The 17,173-nt window shown below is 68.9% G+C and overlaps 1 protein-coding gene across 4 annotated transcripts; it reads left to right on the plus strand.

Annotated features, from left to right (window-relative positions):
- The first annotated feature begins 1,257 nt into the window (after window positions 1–1,257).
- On the plus strand, window positions 1,258–16,423 carry SLC6A9 (solute carrier family 6 member 9). Of its 4 annotated transcripts, XM_080603422.1 has the most exons (14): window positions 1,258–1,446; window positions 3,526–3,664; window positions 11,106–11,262; window positions 11,400–11,531; window positions 12,195–12,447; window positions 12,529–12,661; window positions 12,939–13,073; window positions 13,159–13,262; window positions 13,335–13,572; window positions 13,655–13,789; window positions 13,981–14,080; window positions 14,255–14,355; window positions 14,479–14,649; window positions 14,850–16,423. In XM_080603422.1, the coding sequence occupies exons 2-14, from the start codon at window positions 3,635–3,637 to the stop codon at window positions 15,060–15,062; spliced, it is 1,902 nt and encodes a 633-aa protein (XP_080459548.1). In that variant the 5' UTR covers window positions 1,258–1,446; window positions 3,526–3,634; the 3' UTR covers window positions 15,063–16,423. The 4 variants fall into 4 exon arrangements, with proteins under 4 accessions (XP_080459548.1, XP_080459551.1, XP_080459549.1 ...); XM_080603425.1 differs by lacking the exons at window positions 1,258–1,446; window positions 3,526–3,664 and adding an exon at window positions 6,023–6,176 and having other exon boundaries at window positions 12,319–12,447; XM_080603423.1 differs by lacking the exons at window positions 1,258–1,446; window positions 3,526–3,664 and adding an exon at window positions 6,234–7,715.
- Window positions 16,424–17,173: the final 750 nt, after the last annotated feature.

Genomic DNA, 17,173 nt, shown 5'->3' on the forward strand with positions numbered 1-17,173 from the left:
GGCGCAGGACCCACGGGCAGAGGTTTGTCTGTGGGCATGGGTGTGCGCTCACGTGCCTCTGCGCACGCCTGCCCATACATGCGCGCTCATATATAGGGGCTCGGAGGTTTGCATACGTGTGTGGGAGCACACGCGTGGCTGTGGGTACGGACATGCGTGCTGACGTGCACACGGGCGCACACACGTGTGTAAGTAGACATGTGCACACGTGCACACACGTGTGCATACACAATCACTTGCTGCAGCACACATGTGCATGGACACGCTAAGCAGCCACACACATGTGCACACACACACGCCTGTACCGCGGTCACACTCATTGCACACATCCTGGCCAGGTCCTGCGGCCATCCCCTCGTGGTGCTGTGCCCTGGCGGCACATGAGCTGTGTATGTGCACGCTGTGTGTGGCGTTCCCTATGCGTGTGCAAATCTGTGTGTGTGCCCTGCCTGAGGCCCGCTGTGACCGCACAGCACCCACGTGCCCACACGTGCCCAGGGCTTGTGTGAGCCTGCACGGGGCGTGGGTGCCCACGAGCCCGCAGGCTGCATGTGCATGCATGTGCATGCATGTAGGGGTGTGTGCATGCGTGTGTGTGTGTGCATGCATGTGCATGCATGTAGGGGTGTGTGCATGCGTGTGTGTGTGCGTGCATGTGCATGCATGTAGGGGTGTGTGCATGCGTGTGTGTGTGTGCGCATGTGGGTGTGTGTGCATGTGGGTGTGTGTGCATGCATGTGCATGCATGTGGGTGGGTGTGCATGCATGTAGGGGTGTGTGCATGCGTGTGGGTGTGTGTGCATGTGTGTGGGTGTGCGTGCATGCATGTGCATGCATTTGGGTGTGTGTGCATGTGTGTGGGTATGTGTGCATGTGTGTGGATGTGTGTGCATGCATGTGCATGCATGTGGGTGTGTGTGCATGTGTGTGCATGCATGTGGGTGTGCGTGCATGTGTGTGCATGCATGTGCATGCATTTGGGTGTGTGTGTATGTGTGCATGTGTGTGGATGTGTGTGCATGAATATGCATGTGTGGGGGTGTGTGTGCATGCATGTGGGGGTGTGTGGATGTGTGTGGGCTGGATGTGCATGCGTGTACATGCGTGTGCACGCGTGTGCACGCTCCCATGCGTGCCCGGCGTGCCCTCCCGCTGCGTGGGCTTCGGGGACGCGGGTGCCGCGGGTACTCCGGTGCCCCCGGTGTCGGTACCGGAGCGGGGCGCTGGGGAGCTCGGCGGCGCTGGAGGCGGAGCGCGGCGGCGGGGGCGAGAGGCGGTGCCAGCCCCCACCGACCTCCAAACTTTCATTAACTCGCCAGCACCGGCGGCGGCGGCACGGCACCGGGCCCGGAGATCACCGGTACCGGCGGCGGCCCGGGGGGAGCGGCGCCACCGGGGACCCGCTCGGAGCCGCGGGAGGGGCCGGGGGGCGGCGGCATGGGCACGGTAAGGGCGAGCACCTCCACCGGCTGCCCGGCCCGGCCCGGCACCGGGGAGGGGGGCACCGGGAAGGGGACACCGGGGAGGGGACACCGGGGCGGCGGCGGCGGCGGGGGGGGATGCGCGGCGCTCCCGCATCTGTTGCGCTCCGGGCGCGGGGGCCGAGCGGGGCCGCCCGGTGCCGTGCCCGGCGATGGGGCCGGGGGCGGCGGGGCCCGGGGAGGCCCGGCCCGGTGCTGTGGAGGGGGGGCCGGCGGTAATTTTCCACGGGCATGTGCCGGGGCGGGGCGGCGGAGCAGCCACCACGTGGCGGCTGATGTAACCCGGGCCCCCCCCGCCGCCGCCGCCGCCGTGCGGCACCGGGCGCATCGCGGGGATGGAGGGGGCGAAGCCGGGCTCGGCTCCCTGCGCCCCCCCCCCCGCTGTGCCCGCGGGGATGCCGGCGGAGGAAATGGCTCCGCAGGTGGCGTCGGCTGTGCCGGGCACCCCCCGGTGCCACATCCTGCGGGAGAGCACCCGCCGCCTCCTCCTCCTGGGCGCTGCCGTGCCGTGCCGTGCCGTGCCGAGGTGTGGCACGGCGGCGGTGCCACCCGTCACCTGTCAGGGACGAGGCGCTCCGAGCGGTCACGGCATGCCGTGACACCAGGAGGGGCATCCCCTAGCGCCTGTGCCCGGCTGCCTCAGGGGATGCTGCAGATTTGGGCGTCCCTGGAGCCCTGCATCCTTCCTGGGCCCCTGCCTGGCTGGGTGCTCGCCTTTGTGCCAGGCAGGGAGCCGCAGCCAGCAGCCGCCGTGCACGCGTGCGGCCTTATCGGTGCCCGGCAGACCCCTGGGGGAGCGGCAGGCCCTCCCGTGGGCGCTTTCCCCTCCCGGGACGGGCAGGTGACGAGTTCCCAAGCCAAATTCAGGGCCACGGGGAGGGCAGCTTTCGGCTTGTTGGCAAGAGGTGTGTGGCGGGGAGGAGGTCTGGCCGCTGGCCCCACGCCCGCCCCCTGTGACAGGTTCCCGTGCCACACAGGGAGCAGGGCTTGTTGTCCTCCCCGTGCAGTGACGACACCTCGTCCCCCCCCTGGAAATGCAGCCGCTCCCAGGGAGGGGCTTGGCAGTGGGACGCGGTATCTGCGGGCAGCAGCCTGCCTGTGCCGAGGGGCTGAAGCCGGGGCTGGGGGCTTGCCCCGCGTCCCCCGGCCTCCTGCCCTTTATCTCCACCACCCACGCTCCCTCCCGACGCGTGCGGGGCCTCGTGCCCCTCTGCTGATTGCTCCAGACCCACGGCAGCCTGGGGCCCTGGGCCTCCGTCAGGGACCCTTGGCTGGGGGCAGGGGTCCTTTCCCGGCCAGCAAGGGCACCGAGCGCCGGTGTGGGATCTGCAAACACCGGTGCTTGCACGGACACGCGACCCGCTGTTTTGCAAGAGCCCCTCTCCCTCCCGGGAGGGAGGAAGGTCAAGCCCAGGCGCCCCCCTGGCCCCAGCAGCCCCAGGCTGGGGCAGGAGCAATGGTCGGGGGGGGCCGCATCCCCCTCCCGTGCCTGATGCAGCAGCACCTGGCCGCAGCGGAGCCCGCTGGCTCGGCCCCCCTGCGCCGCACGTGCACGCGATGCACCGGGGCAGAAGGCAATCGTTTCCCATCTGTGCCCTCTGCGGCAGCTGAGCCCTGAGCTGGCCTCGCTCTGCGCCCAGTCCCGGCGCTGCCGCCCGCTGCGGCCACTTGGGCTCCAGCTCTCGCTGGGGGACGCACGGGGCCCCCCGACGCTCCCGCGGCCCCCGACGCCCACCCGCCGGGCGGCTGGGAGCCAGCTGCCCGCAAGGTCGCCTGTCCACAGCGGGTAAATCTTTAACTGCTTCTTGGGAAACACCTGGGAGCCACCGATTGCATCCGTGCCGGGGGGTTTGGAGATGCTGGAGGGGGTGGGAGCGAGGAGGAGACCCTCAGTGGGACCCCAGGCTGCTCCCCCTTGCCCTGCGGCCAGGTACGGGGCAGCCACCCGCCTGGCACGTCCCCCTGCTGCCCGGATGGAGGGGGAGGCCCGGGGCGGGGACGTGCCCACCCCACCAGTCACGTCCCTCTTGGTTTCTTTGCCCAGCTCGCTCTGCCCCTGGATTGAAGCGTGCGGGTGCCGGTGCCGCAGCCAGCGCGACGGAGAGCCGGGGACCCCGCGGCGGGCAGCCGGGAACGCGCTCCAGCCTCCAGGGATGGCCGATAAGTGCAGCGAGGGGCTGCTGGTGAGTGCTGGGGCGCAGGGACCGGGCTGACCTGGGGGAGCCCCTGTGGTGGACCCAGAGCACCCGATGCAGGGCGAGGGAGCGGGATGCTGCGGCTCCTAAGGGGCTCCGTGGCCACGGGGATGCCTTGCCAGGGTTGTGCCCCCCAGCGCGGTGCCCGGGGTGCCCCTTGATGGAGCCGCCAGCGGTCGCTCGCTCCCGCTGCCCGCGAGGCTCCGGGCGTGGTGTCTCACCGCCTGCAGATGCTATCGCCTTGCTCAGGCACGCTGCCTGCTTTATCGCCCGCCCCAGCTCTCCAGGCGAAGGCGGGAAAGCCGTGCAGCTCCTCCACCTTTGCTGGGGTATGGGTACCCCCCTGTGCCGGGTATGAGCTCCTGCAGAGGCAGGGGACGGGGCTGTCACCCTCTGCATCCACCCCTGCTGGCTCTCCCTGGCAGCCGGAGCAATGGGACGGGGGCGGGGGCAGGGGCAGGCACCGACCCCATATCCTCACCAGCGCTGCGTCGTGGGGTGTGCTGCCCTCACCCTGTGCTGCAGGCGGCTTCAGCGCCCTGCGACAGGCAGGCAGGTGCGGTGTCCTCCCGGGGGGGCTGCAGTGGCCCCGTGCTGGTCACTGCTGTACCCTCGCAGATGAGGGGTTTGGGAGCCCGGAGCCCCACTGCCCCGGGCAGCTGCCTCTGTCCTGCAGGTGAGCGCAGGCTGGGCTGGGCTGCTGCCTTTCCCCTATAGGTGGGAACGGAGCTGCGGGGCTGACATGCTCGCCCCCCTCCCCTTCCCGGGGGGCTTCCCGAAATAGCTGCACGCTCCAGCCAGAGGGCCTGGAGCCAGCGCTTCCCTGGGAAGCTGGGAGCCAGGGGAGCGGTGTGCTCCAGCGGGCGCTTCCAGCCCGTGTGTGCACGGCTCCCTCGCTGCCTGTCCCAGCATGGCCCTGCCGGCCGTGCCCGCGGCGGCACCCGGGCTCCCCTCCTGCCCATGGCAAACAAATTTCCCCACGGTTGGGCTCGGTGAGGTGCTGGGGCCGTTGCCAGGTTCGGCTGGAGCTCTGCCATCCCCGTGCAGGCCGTGCCGGTGCCCCTGCGTGTGCGTCGTGTTTGCCACGAGCCCCGCGCATCCACGCTGCTGCCGTGTCCTTGCCGCAGCCACAGCACCGGCTGCGGGGAGCCAGGCGCCCACCGCCCACCTGCTCCCGGTCAATCTTTAACTCGCTTCTCGGAAGGCCCTGCCCAGCCCACCCCGGGGCCAGGGCACACGGGGAGCTGGGGAGGAAGGGGAACCACGGGGGTCTGGCACCCGATGTGCCGGTAACCCCGTCCCGCAGCCCTCTGCTCCCCCGTTTGCAGGGCGAGGGGCACCCCGAGCAGGATGGGCGCAGGGCACAGCGGTGCTGGCAGGGAGCGCGGCAGCATCCTTCATGGGAGCATCCCTGCTCCGGGAGCATCCCTGCGCCAGGCCAGCTGCAAGAGCCCTGGGACGAGGTGTCGCGGGACAGGGCCTTGGCTGCTGAGCTTTCTGGGTCATTGGGGAAGGCAGCTAATCTCCCTGGCCTGCCTCCAGCGCCGTGCAAACAGCCTGGCAAAGCGTGGCCCTTGCCCTGCCCTCTAATCCCTGCCAGCAGGTGCAGTTCCCAAGCCCGACCGAGGTCCCACGGCACAGTCCCTGCGCCCGCCGTCGTGGCCGGGGGGGGTTCGTGGCGGGGCTCGGGGTGCCCGTTTTGGGGAGGACAGAGGTGACGGTTGAGGCTCTCCATCCCCTGGCTCTGTGGTGTGCGGCTGTGCCTCGATTTCCCCACCTGTGGGCCGGGGTCTGCGCCCTCCCGGTGCGACGGGAATGCCATGCGTGTGGATGCCCGTGTAATTCTGTGCCTGCTGACTCCGAACCGCAGGCAGGAGGGGGGGGCACGGTGCCCCCTCCCCTCCCAAACCCAGCAGGGGCCGTGGCGGCGGGTGCCCAGCGGGCGCTGGGATGCAGGGGAGCTCCAGGGGCCGGTTCAGTCCCTGTGTGGCCGAGCGGGGAGGATCCGACAGCCTCTCCCTCCCTGTCCTTTAAGGACATTTTGTTTTGTCCCCAGCAGCGTGCTTTGTTTGGGCTCCAGCCGTGCCAGCGGCTCCTGACTCCCAGCCTTGCTCTGCTGGCACGGCCGGGCAGCATTCGGCCGGGGGGGCGCCCGGCTCAGGTGGGCTCCTGCCATCGCCTGTCCCAGCCCGGGCAGGCACCGCTGGCACCGTGCTCGCAGGGATTACAAAGCTGGGGGGGGGCCTGCCTTGTCCCAGACACCCCCAGCAGCGCGGTGCCGCCGGCCCCGGGCAGGGGGGCCAGCAGCGCGAGCAGGAGCTGCGGAAGCGGCTCTTGGCTGCGGGAGCCCTTCCCGGAATAACAAGGGGCAGCGATGGGGGGGCCGGCGGGGGATTTTTCTGCCTGAGCGCTCCGGGAGAATCGTGTCCGCGCCGTGAGAATGGGGCCGGAGAGAGGCAGCCCCGGCGGGAAGCGCCCGGCTAGGGGATGGTGGCACCTGGTAGGTCCCCAGGCAGCGTCCCTGCCCTGGGCGCCCTGCAGCCCTGCTTGGGGACAGGGTGTTGGGGGCTGTAGGGTTGGGAATGATGCTCCCAGAGCCAGAGCACGCAGGGACTGGGGAGCTGGGAGAGCTCAGGGTCCTGCTGCAGGACGCTGTGCCCGGGGAAGGACATCTGGTGGTGGCATGGTGGTGGCCCAAGCAAGGCGGTGCAGTGAGCCAGGCCGCGGAGGGATGCAAATGGGCACCTTGTAGGGTGTCGGGGCGCAGGGCTGCACGTGGAGCAGGGCTGGAGGGCTTGGCGCCGTCACCCTGTCCCTGCCACTGGGGCTGGCACGAGGGGGAGGCTGCGTGTCCCAGGGGGGTCACAGCTTGGTGCTGCTGCCCCGTGCCCTGGGAGCATCCCGGGCGGCCGGTGCAGGAGGGGACAGGGATGGGGACGAGCGCTGGGTGCCGGTGTGGGAAGCCGAGCGCCCGCCCCGCACACGTGAACGGCACACGTGTGCGCCCGCAGCACCGCTGCCTGGACCCCAGATGGTCTCCCGAAAGTGCCGGCCTGTCCCCCCGCCCTCGGTGCTCCATCATGCCTCGCTGGCGCTTTGGCCGCGCTCCCCAGCCGGGGCGCGGGGCTGGGAGCAGCTGGGGCACCCCGAGCCTTGCTGGGGGGCTCCCTGCCTCTGCCCTCCCACGGGACACGGCGCCGTACCGGGGGTCCCAGCCCACGTTGGGCACGGGGATGAGGGTGAGAGCGGCGAGGCTGGGGGTGTCCGGGCGGAGGGGGGCTGGCAGCGCAGCCCTCCTGCCAGGCAGATGGTCCCCCCGCGGGGCTGTGACCTTGCGATGACTGCCGTGGATCCCTGTGATGCCCAGCGGCTTGGCTGACGTCAGGGCGAGGTGGCATGGGACCAGGCTGGGGATGTGCCACTGGGCAGGCTCGTCCCAGCGCCCCCGTCCCCATATCGGGCCGTGCCAGGTCCCAGCAGTGCTCAAACACCCGGGTTGGGGTCGGCTGTGCGAGGCTGGGCAGCGTCATGGGTGATGGCAATGGGGCAGGAAGACATTGGCGGGGCTGGGGGCATGGGAACGGGACAGCACGTGGGGGACAACAAGGGGGCACTGCCCTCTGCCAGGCTCCGGTGTGGGAAGGAGCCAGGGGCAGCGGGGGCAGGACGAGTCCCGCAGGGAGGGCAGCGCTGCCCGCCGGAGCGTGCGGGGCTGCAAACAGCTGGACCCCGCTAATGAGGCCTCATTAAGCGGGATGTGAGCTGTGCCAGGGCTCAGCGCGATGCAGCCCTGCCCCCCCGCCTGTCCCTGCTGGGAAGGGGGGGGACACACACACCTTGCTGGCGGGGGCACGGCTTGTGGGGCGAAGGGGCCGGGCCGGGAAGGGGCACGATGCCAAGCCCCGGAGGCAGCGGGCGGGCAGCTGCTGCCGCGCGGGACCCAGCGGTGCCAATGAAGCCGGGGACGCACGGAGCCGGCCAGCCTGGCCCCCCGGGGCGCAGCCGTGGGCAGCCGGGCCCCCCCCGGCCCCGCCAGCAGGTCAGTGGGGTGGTGAGAGCGGGGTCCGGGGGGCTACGGCACGGGGCCGTGGTGGCGGTGGCCGTGCCAGCGCTGTCCCCTGCTGCTGGGGCTCTCCGAGGTGCTTTGTGCCAGCTCCGGGGTGAGGCTCTGCAGGGCTGAAGCACGGCCACGGCTCTGTAGGGCCCCCTGAGGCTCCCTGCCCAGCGGGGACGTGGGGTGCTGCAGGGGAGGAGGGCATCTCTGGAGGTACCCAAGTGTGGACCCCCCTGCCCGGGCTGGAGCTCGCAGCGCTGCCCCATGGACCCTCCCGTGGGGCACAGCCCCCTTCCAGCCCCCCCCCTGCCACCTCTACCTCCAGCCCCGCTGTGGCCCCAGCTGGGTTGGGAGCAGGAAGGGTTTGCTCGAGCCTGGGGGTTGTGTTTTGGTGCTGTTCACTCCGAGACCTACTGATGGCCAGAGGGGTGTGCGGTGCTCAGTGCCGCAGCTCACACCCCCCTTCTTCCCCTCTTCCCACGGAACCCAGGAGCGTCGGCCAGCTGGAAGAGCAGCAGACACCCCCCCCTCCCTCCCCGTGACCCCGTCCCCATCGCTGGGGACCCCTCTCCAAGTCATCCCATCCCTGGGGGCCGCCCTGCTCGTCCTGGGGGAAGCCCTGGGAAAGGATTTCTTTGGGAAACAAATAATCAGCATCTATTTATACCTACTGGAGGCCTCCGCCTTGCCCAGCCCCACATTGCCACGGCGAGGAGCAGCGATGCGATGTCAGGCTGATGACATCAGGGGTGACCGTCACCCTGCCATGGCATCTTTTTTTTTGGGGGGGTAAACAAGAATGGGGTCCCCACACAAAATGTATGAGGCTGATGTCCCATAGGGTGCTTCTGCTGGACTGGAATACCCCCGGGGGGGGCAATTTAACAAGGGCCACCCCCCCTTGTCCATGCTGGAGACACAGTGGGGGTCCCCAGGTGCTCTCCCTCCACTCACCCCATAGGGACGTGTCCGTCCCCCCCCCCCCAGCCATCAGCTTCCCAGGCATAAATCAGGGGGAGGGGACGGTCCCTTGGGGAAGTGGGGGGCATCCGGGCACCCCGGCCAAGCTGCCATTGTGCGAGGCAGCGCTGCTTAGCATGAGAAAGGCTCCGGTGCCAGGCGCCCGTGATGGATGGTGCCTGCGCCGCGGGACCCGGGGATGCTTTGGCTGTGTGGTAGGGTCCTGGGGAGGAAGGGTGCCCTGTGCACCCCAAATGTCCCCTTTTGGGGACGTTTGGGGTGCACAGGGCACCCTTCCTCCCCGTTACGCGTGCACCTGGAGCTGCACGTGCGTGGAAAATTTGGGGGAATTGGGGCAGCGTGCTGCATCCTTGCAGCCCAGCTCTGCCTTGTATTAAGTCCCGGCCCCCACAACACGAAGCAGGGTGGGGGGCTCGTCTCCCAGGCGCTTGGGTTCCCCCCCTTTTTTGCCATGCAGCTGGGTGGTTAATGAGTGTAAAGGACGGGGCGACCTTCCCGGATTGGGGGGGGGGATTGTAGCGGGCTGATGGGTGAGCATGCGAGCGTGTGCACACGTGTGCGTGCTTGGGCACACATGTGGCTGTCCCCTTATTGGGGACACGCGTGCCTAAGCCCTGTGCCGCAGTGTGGGATGCCAGAGGACCGGCGCTCTCAGTGCTCTGCTGCCAGGTGCCTCAGAATTGGGGTGCCCCATGGAGGCAGCAAGTGAGGCCATGATGCCTCTGGGCTCACCCGAGCAGAGGGAGAGGGGTGGCCCCCAGCTTCAGGATAGGGTTGGGGTCCCCTCTGGGCTCTTGGGGCTCCAGGCTGCGTTGGGGTCATGCGGTGCCCCCCAAAAAACCCTTCTCAGGGAGGCTGGAGTGCCGTCCCCCCACCCGCCAGCCGTGCTGCTTATTAGGCTGAGCGGGAGCCTCGTTAGTGCAAGCATCTCGGCAGCTTTATCGGGGGCTTCCTGATGGGATCAGCCTGCACGAGCGCACCCCAACGTGGGGACATCGCCAGCATCACCCCCACACCCTGGGGACCCCTCCACCCCACAAGAAGAGGCTGTGCCCCGGGGCAGACCAGGATCCCCCACCTAGTGCCAGCGGGGGATGCGGGGGACACGCGAGGGGGACGAGGGGTGGTCCTGGGGGCTGGGCAGGGGCACCCATGGGTGCTGGGAGAGTCAGGATGCTGCGGGCTCATTTTCCACGCACCCTTTCCCTGTGGGGTCTGGCAGAGACACCCCCGTACCCCGGCTGGGCATGGCCAGTGTATTGCCACGTATTGCCCCTACAGCCCCTATATCCCAACCCAAATCCCCCCCTAGACCCCCGCTGTGCGTCCCGCTGCCCCCGCCGCCCCCCCCCGCTGCCCCCGGCGCGTGCGGGCCCCGCTTCGCAGCAGATGGCTTTGTTTGGCAGCGCGGTGCCGGAGTCGCCGGGCATCACGTCCCGGCTGCGCCGGCCCTAATCGAATGACACGGTTTGGTGCACCGCGCCTGCTGCCCGCGCCCCGCCGGCGTCAGCAGATCCGGAGCGACGGCTCCCGATGGCGGCCCCGCTCGCTCGGCCGTCGCGGGGGGCACGGGCAATGCCAGCAGCTCCCCAAAATATCACTTGCCCCTGGCCCAGAGCTGGGCAGCGTCTCGGTGAGCTCAGCGTGAGCCCGGGGCCACCCTGGGACAGGGCCGCGGGGTGGCGGGTGCCATCTGCGCCTGGGGGTGGCCGGCACCCGTCCTCTTTGTTGTCGTCCCCGGTGTGAGCGCGCATTGTGCCGCGGCCTGCACAAAGCGCCCATTCTTGCCCCCCAGCCCTCCCTGTGTTAAGGGATGGTGGGCATAGGGGCTGTCCCCCGGGGGGGGGGGGTTCCCACCTGCACAGGAAGGGCCAGGACCCCTGCCACCGCAGGACACCTTTCCTGGGGTGGGGGGGACCCCTGCTTGATCCCATCACTGCACCCCACTCCCCATCCCGGGGCACCCACCCCAGGGCACAGCCTGGGGGGCCGGGGGTCCGGTGGTTCCCCCCCCCGGCTGCGGGCAGTGGCCACCCAGCGGGGCCCCTTTTGCTGGGCGCAAGGGGTGGGGGAACGGGAACAGAGGCCCCTTTGTGCTCGGGCGCCCGAGCCTGCTTTGTATGACTTGCAGGCTCTTCCTTCTCTGCAGCCGGGCTCCGGGGAGAGCTATTCATCGGGGCCGGCGTGGGGCGGGGGGGCCGCCAGCGCTGCCTCCCCTCTCCTTGGCACTGCGCGTGCACGGTGGGGGGGTGCTGGCGCAGGGCAGCCCAGCCTGGGGAGGGATGGGGCAGGATGCAGGGGACCGCCCGGCCCCGCTCGGTGGCTGTCACCCCTCCGATGGGCCCGGCGGGGGTGTCCCCCCCGGCTGAGGCACCCCGCCGCATCTCTCCGCAGAACGGCGCCGTGCCCGGGGAGCGGGGCAAGCAGGACAAGAGCTTCAAGCGCGGCAACTGGGGCAACCAGATCGAGTTCGTGCTGACCAGCGTGGGCTACGCCGTGGGGCTGGGCAACGTCTGGCGCTTCCCGTACCTCTGCTACCGCAATGGGGGAGGTGGGTGTCGGGGGGATGGGGGTGAGGGGGGGCCCGGGGTGGGGATGGGGGCGTGCGCCCTGCTCCTGAGCTGTGCCGGGGGCACGGCCGTGTGTGGGGCTGCTGCCCGCTCACACCTTGTGGTTCCTGCCCGCCAGGTGCCTTCATGTTCCCCTACTTCATCATGCTGGTGTTCTGCGGCATCCCCCTCTTCTTCATGGAGCTCTCCTTTGGGCAGTTCGCCAGCCAGGGCTGCCTTGGCGTCTGGAGGGTCAGCCCCATGTTCAAAGGTAAGGGGCTGCCCGTCCCCACACCGGCACGGGGCGCACACCCACGCTCCTGATGTGTCCCCCTGCACACGCCTCCGGCATGTTGTGCAGCCCTGCACAGGCATGTGCTGCTTGCACAGCCCTGCATGCCTTGCACACGCACTGCCTGTGCACGCACACACTGCTCACGTTGCACAGGTCCCCTGTGTGCACCCCCCACCAGGACGTGCTGCACCCCCCGCACGCATCCCTGCACACCCCACGCGTGCCCTGCACGCTCCCCTCCTGCAGCACGATGTACGCCCCTGCCCTGGCATCCAGTGCTTGCATTACACACGCATCCCTGCACATGCCACATGTGTCCCCCGCAGAGGTCATTCAGGCCACCGTGGTGTGCTCAACCTAGGTGTATTTCCTTCTCCTCTGTCACCAAGTCCTTGCAACCCCAAAGTCACCATGGCCATGCAAGGAGAGCCCCCAGCCCCGTGGTTCTCCAGGCCTGCAGACCCCAAGGGCTCACCCGCAGTCCTGCGAGCCACGCACCCCGTTTGCCCTAAGGAGGACCCCGTGCACAGCAGGGGGCTGAGCCCTGCATGCTCATTGCCCCGGTGCCGCCCGACCCCAAGCCGCGAGACCCGCACTGCCCGCGCCGCGCCGCTCACCCCTCCCCGGTGCTGTTCCCAGGCGTGGGCTACGGGATGATGGTGGTGTCCACGTACATCGGGATCTACTACAACGTGGTGATCTGTATTGCCTTCTACTACTTCTTTGTGTCCATGACGCGCGTGCTGCCCTGGACGTACTGCAGCAACGCCTGGAACACGCCCGACTGCGTGGGGGTGCTGGACGGGAACCTCTCCAGCCACGCCGCCGTCAACCTCACCCACCTCCTCAACGCCACCCAGAAGCGCACCAGCCCCAGCAAGGAGTACTGGAGGTACTGGTGGAGGGACAGGGAGGTATGGGGGGGGCGGCGGTGGCGGGTCCCCGCTGATGCTTGCCATCCCCCCCGGCGCAGGAGGTACGTGCTCAACCTGTCGGATGACATCGGGAACCTGGGCGAGGTGCGCCTGCCGCTCCTGGGCTGCCTCGGCGTCTCCTGGGTCGTCGTCTTCCTCTGCCTCATCAAGGGCGTCAAGTCCTCGGGGAAGGTACCCGCGTGCCCCGGCTCTAGGCCACGCCCCTTCTGGGTGGCCACGCCCCCTTCTGGGTGGCCACGCCCCTTTCTGGGTGGCCACGCCCATTGTATATCTGCCGTGCCCCCTTCGCATATAGCCATGCCCCCTGTAGGCATAGCTCCTCCCCTACTGGTAATGCCCCTCCCACTATGGCCATGGCCACGCCTCCCCCTGGTTATAGCCCCGCCCCCTACCCAATAGCCCCGCCCCCTTTCCTCGTGGCCCCGCCCACCGAGCCCCGCCCCCGCAGGTGGTGTATTTCACGGCCACCTTCCCCTACGTGGTGCTCACCATCCTCTTCGTGCGCGGCATCACGCTGGAGGGGGCCCTCACCGGCATCATGTACTACCTGACGCCCCAGTGGGACAAGATCCTCGACGCCAAGGTGAGCGGGGACGAGGGGACCGGAGGGGACCGGGAGGGACCGGGGGGGGACGTGGCGCACGGCGCTGACCCCGTCCTTGGCGCAGGTATGGGGTGATGCGGCCTCGCAGATCTTCTACTCGCTGGGCTGCGCCTGGGGCGGCCTCATCACCATGGCCTCCTACAACAAGTTCCACAACAACTGCTATCGGTGAGTGCCCAGCCGTGCCCCCCACGCCGCTCCCCGGCCCCACCGCCGGCCCTGACCTGTCTCTCCCCGCAGGGACAGCATCATCATCAGCATCACCAACTGCGCCACCAGCGTCTATGCCGGCTTCGTCATCTTCTCCATCCTGGGCTTCATGGCCAACCACCTGGGCGTGGATATCTCCAAGGTGGCCGACCACGGCCCTGGCCTGGCCTTCGTCGCCTACCCGGAGGCCCTCACCCTGCTGCCCATCTCCCCCCTCTGGTCCATCCTCTTCTTCTTCATGCTCATCCTCCTGGGGCTGGGCACTCAGGTAGGGCACGGTGGGGTGGGGACAGGGAGGTGACACTATGGGGCTGAGGCTGACGTGCTGCCCCCCTCCGCCCCGAGTGCAGTTCTGCCTGCTGGAGACGCTGGTGACGGCCATCGTGGACGAGGTGGGCAACGAGTGGATCATCCGCAGGAAGACCTTCGTGACGCTGGGGGTGGCTGTGGCGGGCTTCCTGCTGGGCATCCCGCTCACCACCCAGGTAGGGCACCCCGGGGTGCTGACGGGGATGGTGGGCGGGGACCTGTACCATTGTAATGGCAACCACTGTCATTGCCATTGTCATTGATCCATCACTGCCATGCCAACTATGGTGGCATCCGGGCTGGGTGCTGCCGCGGTGGCCCCGGTGCACGGACCAGGGCTGCCACGCCAACAGGGTCCCTCTCGCAGGCGGGCATCTACTGGCTCCTGCTGATGGACAACTACGCCGCCAGCTTCTCCCTGGTCATCATCTCCTGCATCATGTGCGTCGCCATCATGTACATCTACGGTAGGTGCCCCCGCGGTGGGGCGGGGGGCGTGGGGACTTGTGGCCAGTTGGTGGCTGGCTGCTGGAGGCAGGCAAGGCCGTTGGCCAACAACCAAGGGGCATGCGGGTCCCACCACGGTGGGTGGCGGGGGGCTTGTTTTCCTGCCGGGGCTGACGGCCACCTGTCCCCAACAGGGCACCGCAACTACTTCAAGGACATTGAGATGATGCTGGGCTTCCCGCCCCCCTTCTTCTTCCAGATCTGCTGGCGCTTCATCTCGCCCGCCATCATCTTTGTGAGCATCGCGAGCAGGGGGCACGGGGCCGTGGGAGGTGGGGGCACGGGGCGGGCAGTTGCGGGCAGGGGACAGAGCAGGCTGGCTGCTCCCCACCGGCTGATCCTGCCTGTCCCTCCCCAGTTCATCCTGGTCTTCACAGTGATCCAGTACCGGCCCATCTCCTACAACGACTACGTCTACCCCACCTGGGCCATCAGCATCGGTTTCCTCATGGCGCTCTCCTCCGTCATCTGCATCCCCATCTACGCCATCTACAAAGTGTGCCGCTCCGAGGGGGACACGCTGCTGGAGGTGGGTGGTCAGGGCCAGCCCCCACGTCCCAGCCGGGGGTTACTACGAGACTGTCCCCTACCCTGGGGCTGTCAGAGACACCTGCAGATGGCATCCACGGGACGTCCCATCCCCTGGGAGCCGCTGGCGTGGTGGGGTGGCCAGGGCAGGGTGTGACGGCGGGCGCTGACCCTGTCCCCCCACCATCTCCCTCTCTCTAGCGCTTGAAAAACGCTACCAAGGCGAGCAAGGACTGGGGCCCGGCGCTGCCAGAGCACCGCAGCGGGCGCTACGCCCCGGCGTTCAGCCCCTCCACCGAGTCCAACCTGGAGGTGCAGCCCCTGCACCCGGAGAAGGCGCAGAGCGAGGCCGCGGCCGCGTCCCCCGTGCAGGGCAGCAACGGCTTGGCCCACAGCCAGGACTCCAGACTGTGACCCCCCGCCGTCCCCGCACCCCCTCTAACCCCTCCCGCGCGGTGACACTTTCGCACCTTCCGCTGGCGGAGCCTGGCTCCGGGCCGCACCGGACGGCGGGGGGCTCTCAGCGCCCGTCCCCGAGACCCCCCGACCTCCTCTCCGGTTAACCCCGTCCCCCCCCCCGTGGCGTTTGTTAACCCTCAAGTTTACGGTAACCTTCGTGCGCGACGCTGGGACACGAGAGGAGGGGGGGCACAGCCCCAGGAGGGCCAGGAGCCAGAGGCACTTTGCAGGGGACCTGCCCCGTGGGGACTGGCACCCTCGGGCCGCGCGGATGGAGAGGGCACCGGGGCACTTACTGGGGTGCCGCCCGCCCTGGGACAGGGCACAGACCTCCCGGGCTCGGTCCCACGGGACCGTGGTGGCAAGGGGTGACGCTGCAGGGAACCCCCAGCCTCGGCTGGGTGGCCACGTGCAGGGACAGCACCCGGGGCACGGGGTGGGCAACGGGGTGAGGGCGCCGCCCGCGCCAGCACAAGGCACAAGCACAAGCACTTAGGCACGCGTGCACGTGGGCGCACGCACCCCCACGCACGCGGGCACGCACACTCGGTAACCACGGGCGCGCCGTGCGGGTGCTCGCACCCACAGCCCGCACACCCCCCCCGGTACGTGCAGCGTCCCCATGCCCCCCTGTGCTGGGGGCTGCGGGTGCCCACCTGGGTGGTGGCACGGGCACCTGGCGTCCCCGACGGCCTGGCATGGGCGGGGGAGGAAACCTTCCATGGTGCTAAGGGGGAGCAGGAAGGACTGGCCCCCAGCTGCTGCTAGCAAGAGGTACCAGGGGAGATGGGAGGGCTGAGGCAGCCCGCTCGCTCCGAGCCATCTGGGTACGTTTTGTCCCCAAGCAGTATTAGTGGAGCAGGATGCACTGGCAAGGCCGGGCGGTTTTTTTCAATCTGTCTTCCAGCTACAGCCGAGGGGGCCGTAGCTCTCGGTTTTGGGGTGGGGAGGACGGGACCCTTCCCACCCCGAGGCTCCCCTGCCAGCCAGCACCGCGCTCCCTGTGCCGGAGCCCCGAGGCTCACGCAGGGACGTGGGGGCGGCGCGGCGGGGACACGCTGAGGGGCAGCAGGGTGCTGAGCCCCGGCAAGGACGTTCCAGCCCCCGTGGCCCCATCCCGAGCCCCCCGTGCGACGCGGCGGAGAGGCGCAGTTTCCCGCATGGTGCCCGTGCCCTGCCCCATGTGTCACGACGCTACTGTTCACCTCTAATTGTTAGCAATAACGCGCGCGTCCCTGGGTAGCGCTGCCTGTGCCAGTGTCTCTCCCGGTGTAGACTTCTAAAGTATCCTAGGTTTTAATGAGATTTATATTCCTGAGTCCGTGTTCCGCTGTGCCCTTTTTTGGGGACCCGGGGAGGGGGACAGCAAGGGATAATTTCCCCCGGGTGAATCATTTCCCCCATGGATGCCCAGCACTGGCTCTGAGCAGGCAGGATGGGCCCTGGGGATGCTCCTCACCCTTGTGCTGTTCACACCTATAAAACCCAGGTGGAGCTATGCCAGAGAATGGAGGATGGGGACTTTTGTCCTTGGGGGGCACTATCCCTGAGCAGAGAAGGCACCTGGCCCTGGCTGGGGCTGGGCCCTTTGTAGGGCAGGATCTGCCTGCGCTGGCCCAGGGCTGGCTGAGGAGGGGGCAGCTCCCAGGATGGGGAGTGCAGGCAGGGGGGGACATGGTGGCCTTGTCGTGGGAGGCAGCGTGGCTGCCTGGTCAATCCCTTTGCATGAGGGCCTGCACCCTCCACAGGGCTCCATCGCACCGAGGGGCAGCAGGGACAGCACGTGGAGCCCCCCTGCAGCCACCAAGGGGCTTCTCGGGCGCAGGGGGGACCTGCAAGGTAAGGCTGGGGGTGCCCAGGACACCCACTGGCTTGAGCACCAGGGCAGGGAGCACTGCGGTGTCCCCAGGGCAATATTGTGCCAGGGCTTGTGCTGTCCCCAGACACCCCCACACTGTCCTCACCCCACAAGTTGGGCCCTTCCACCCCACATTCAGCCCTGTTGGCCCCAGATTGTGCCCCCCCCGTCTCCCACCCCTACTGGCTGCAGCAGCTCCAGGGGTGCC

This window comes from Anser brachyrhynchus (assembly GCF_964034855.1).
Source record: "Anser brachyrhynchus genome assembly, chromosome: 8".
Taxonomy (NCBI): Eukaryota; Metazoa; Chordata; class Aves; order Anseriformes; family Anatidae; genus Anser; species Anser brachyrhynchus.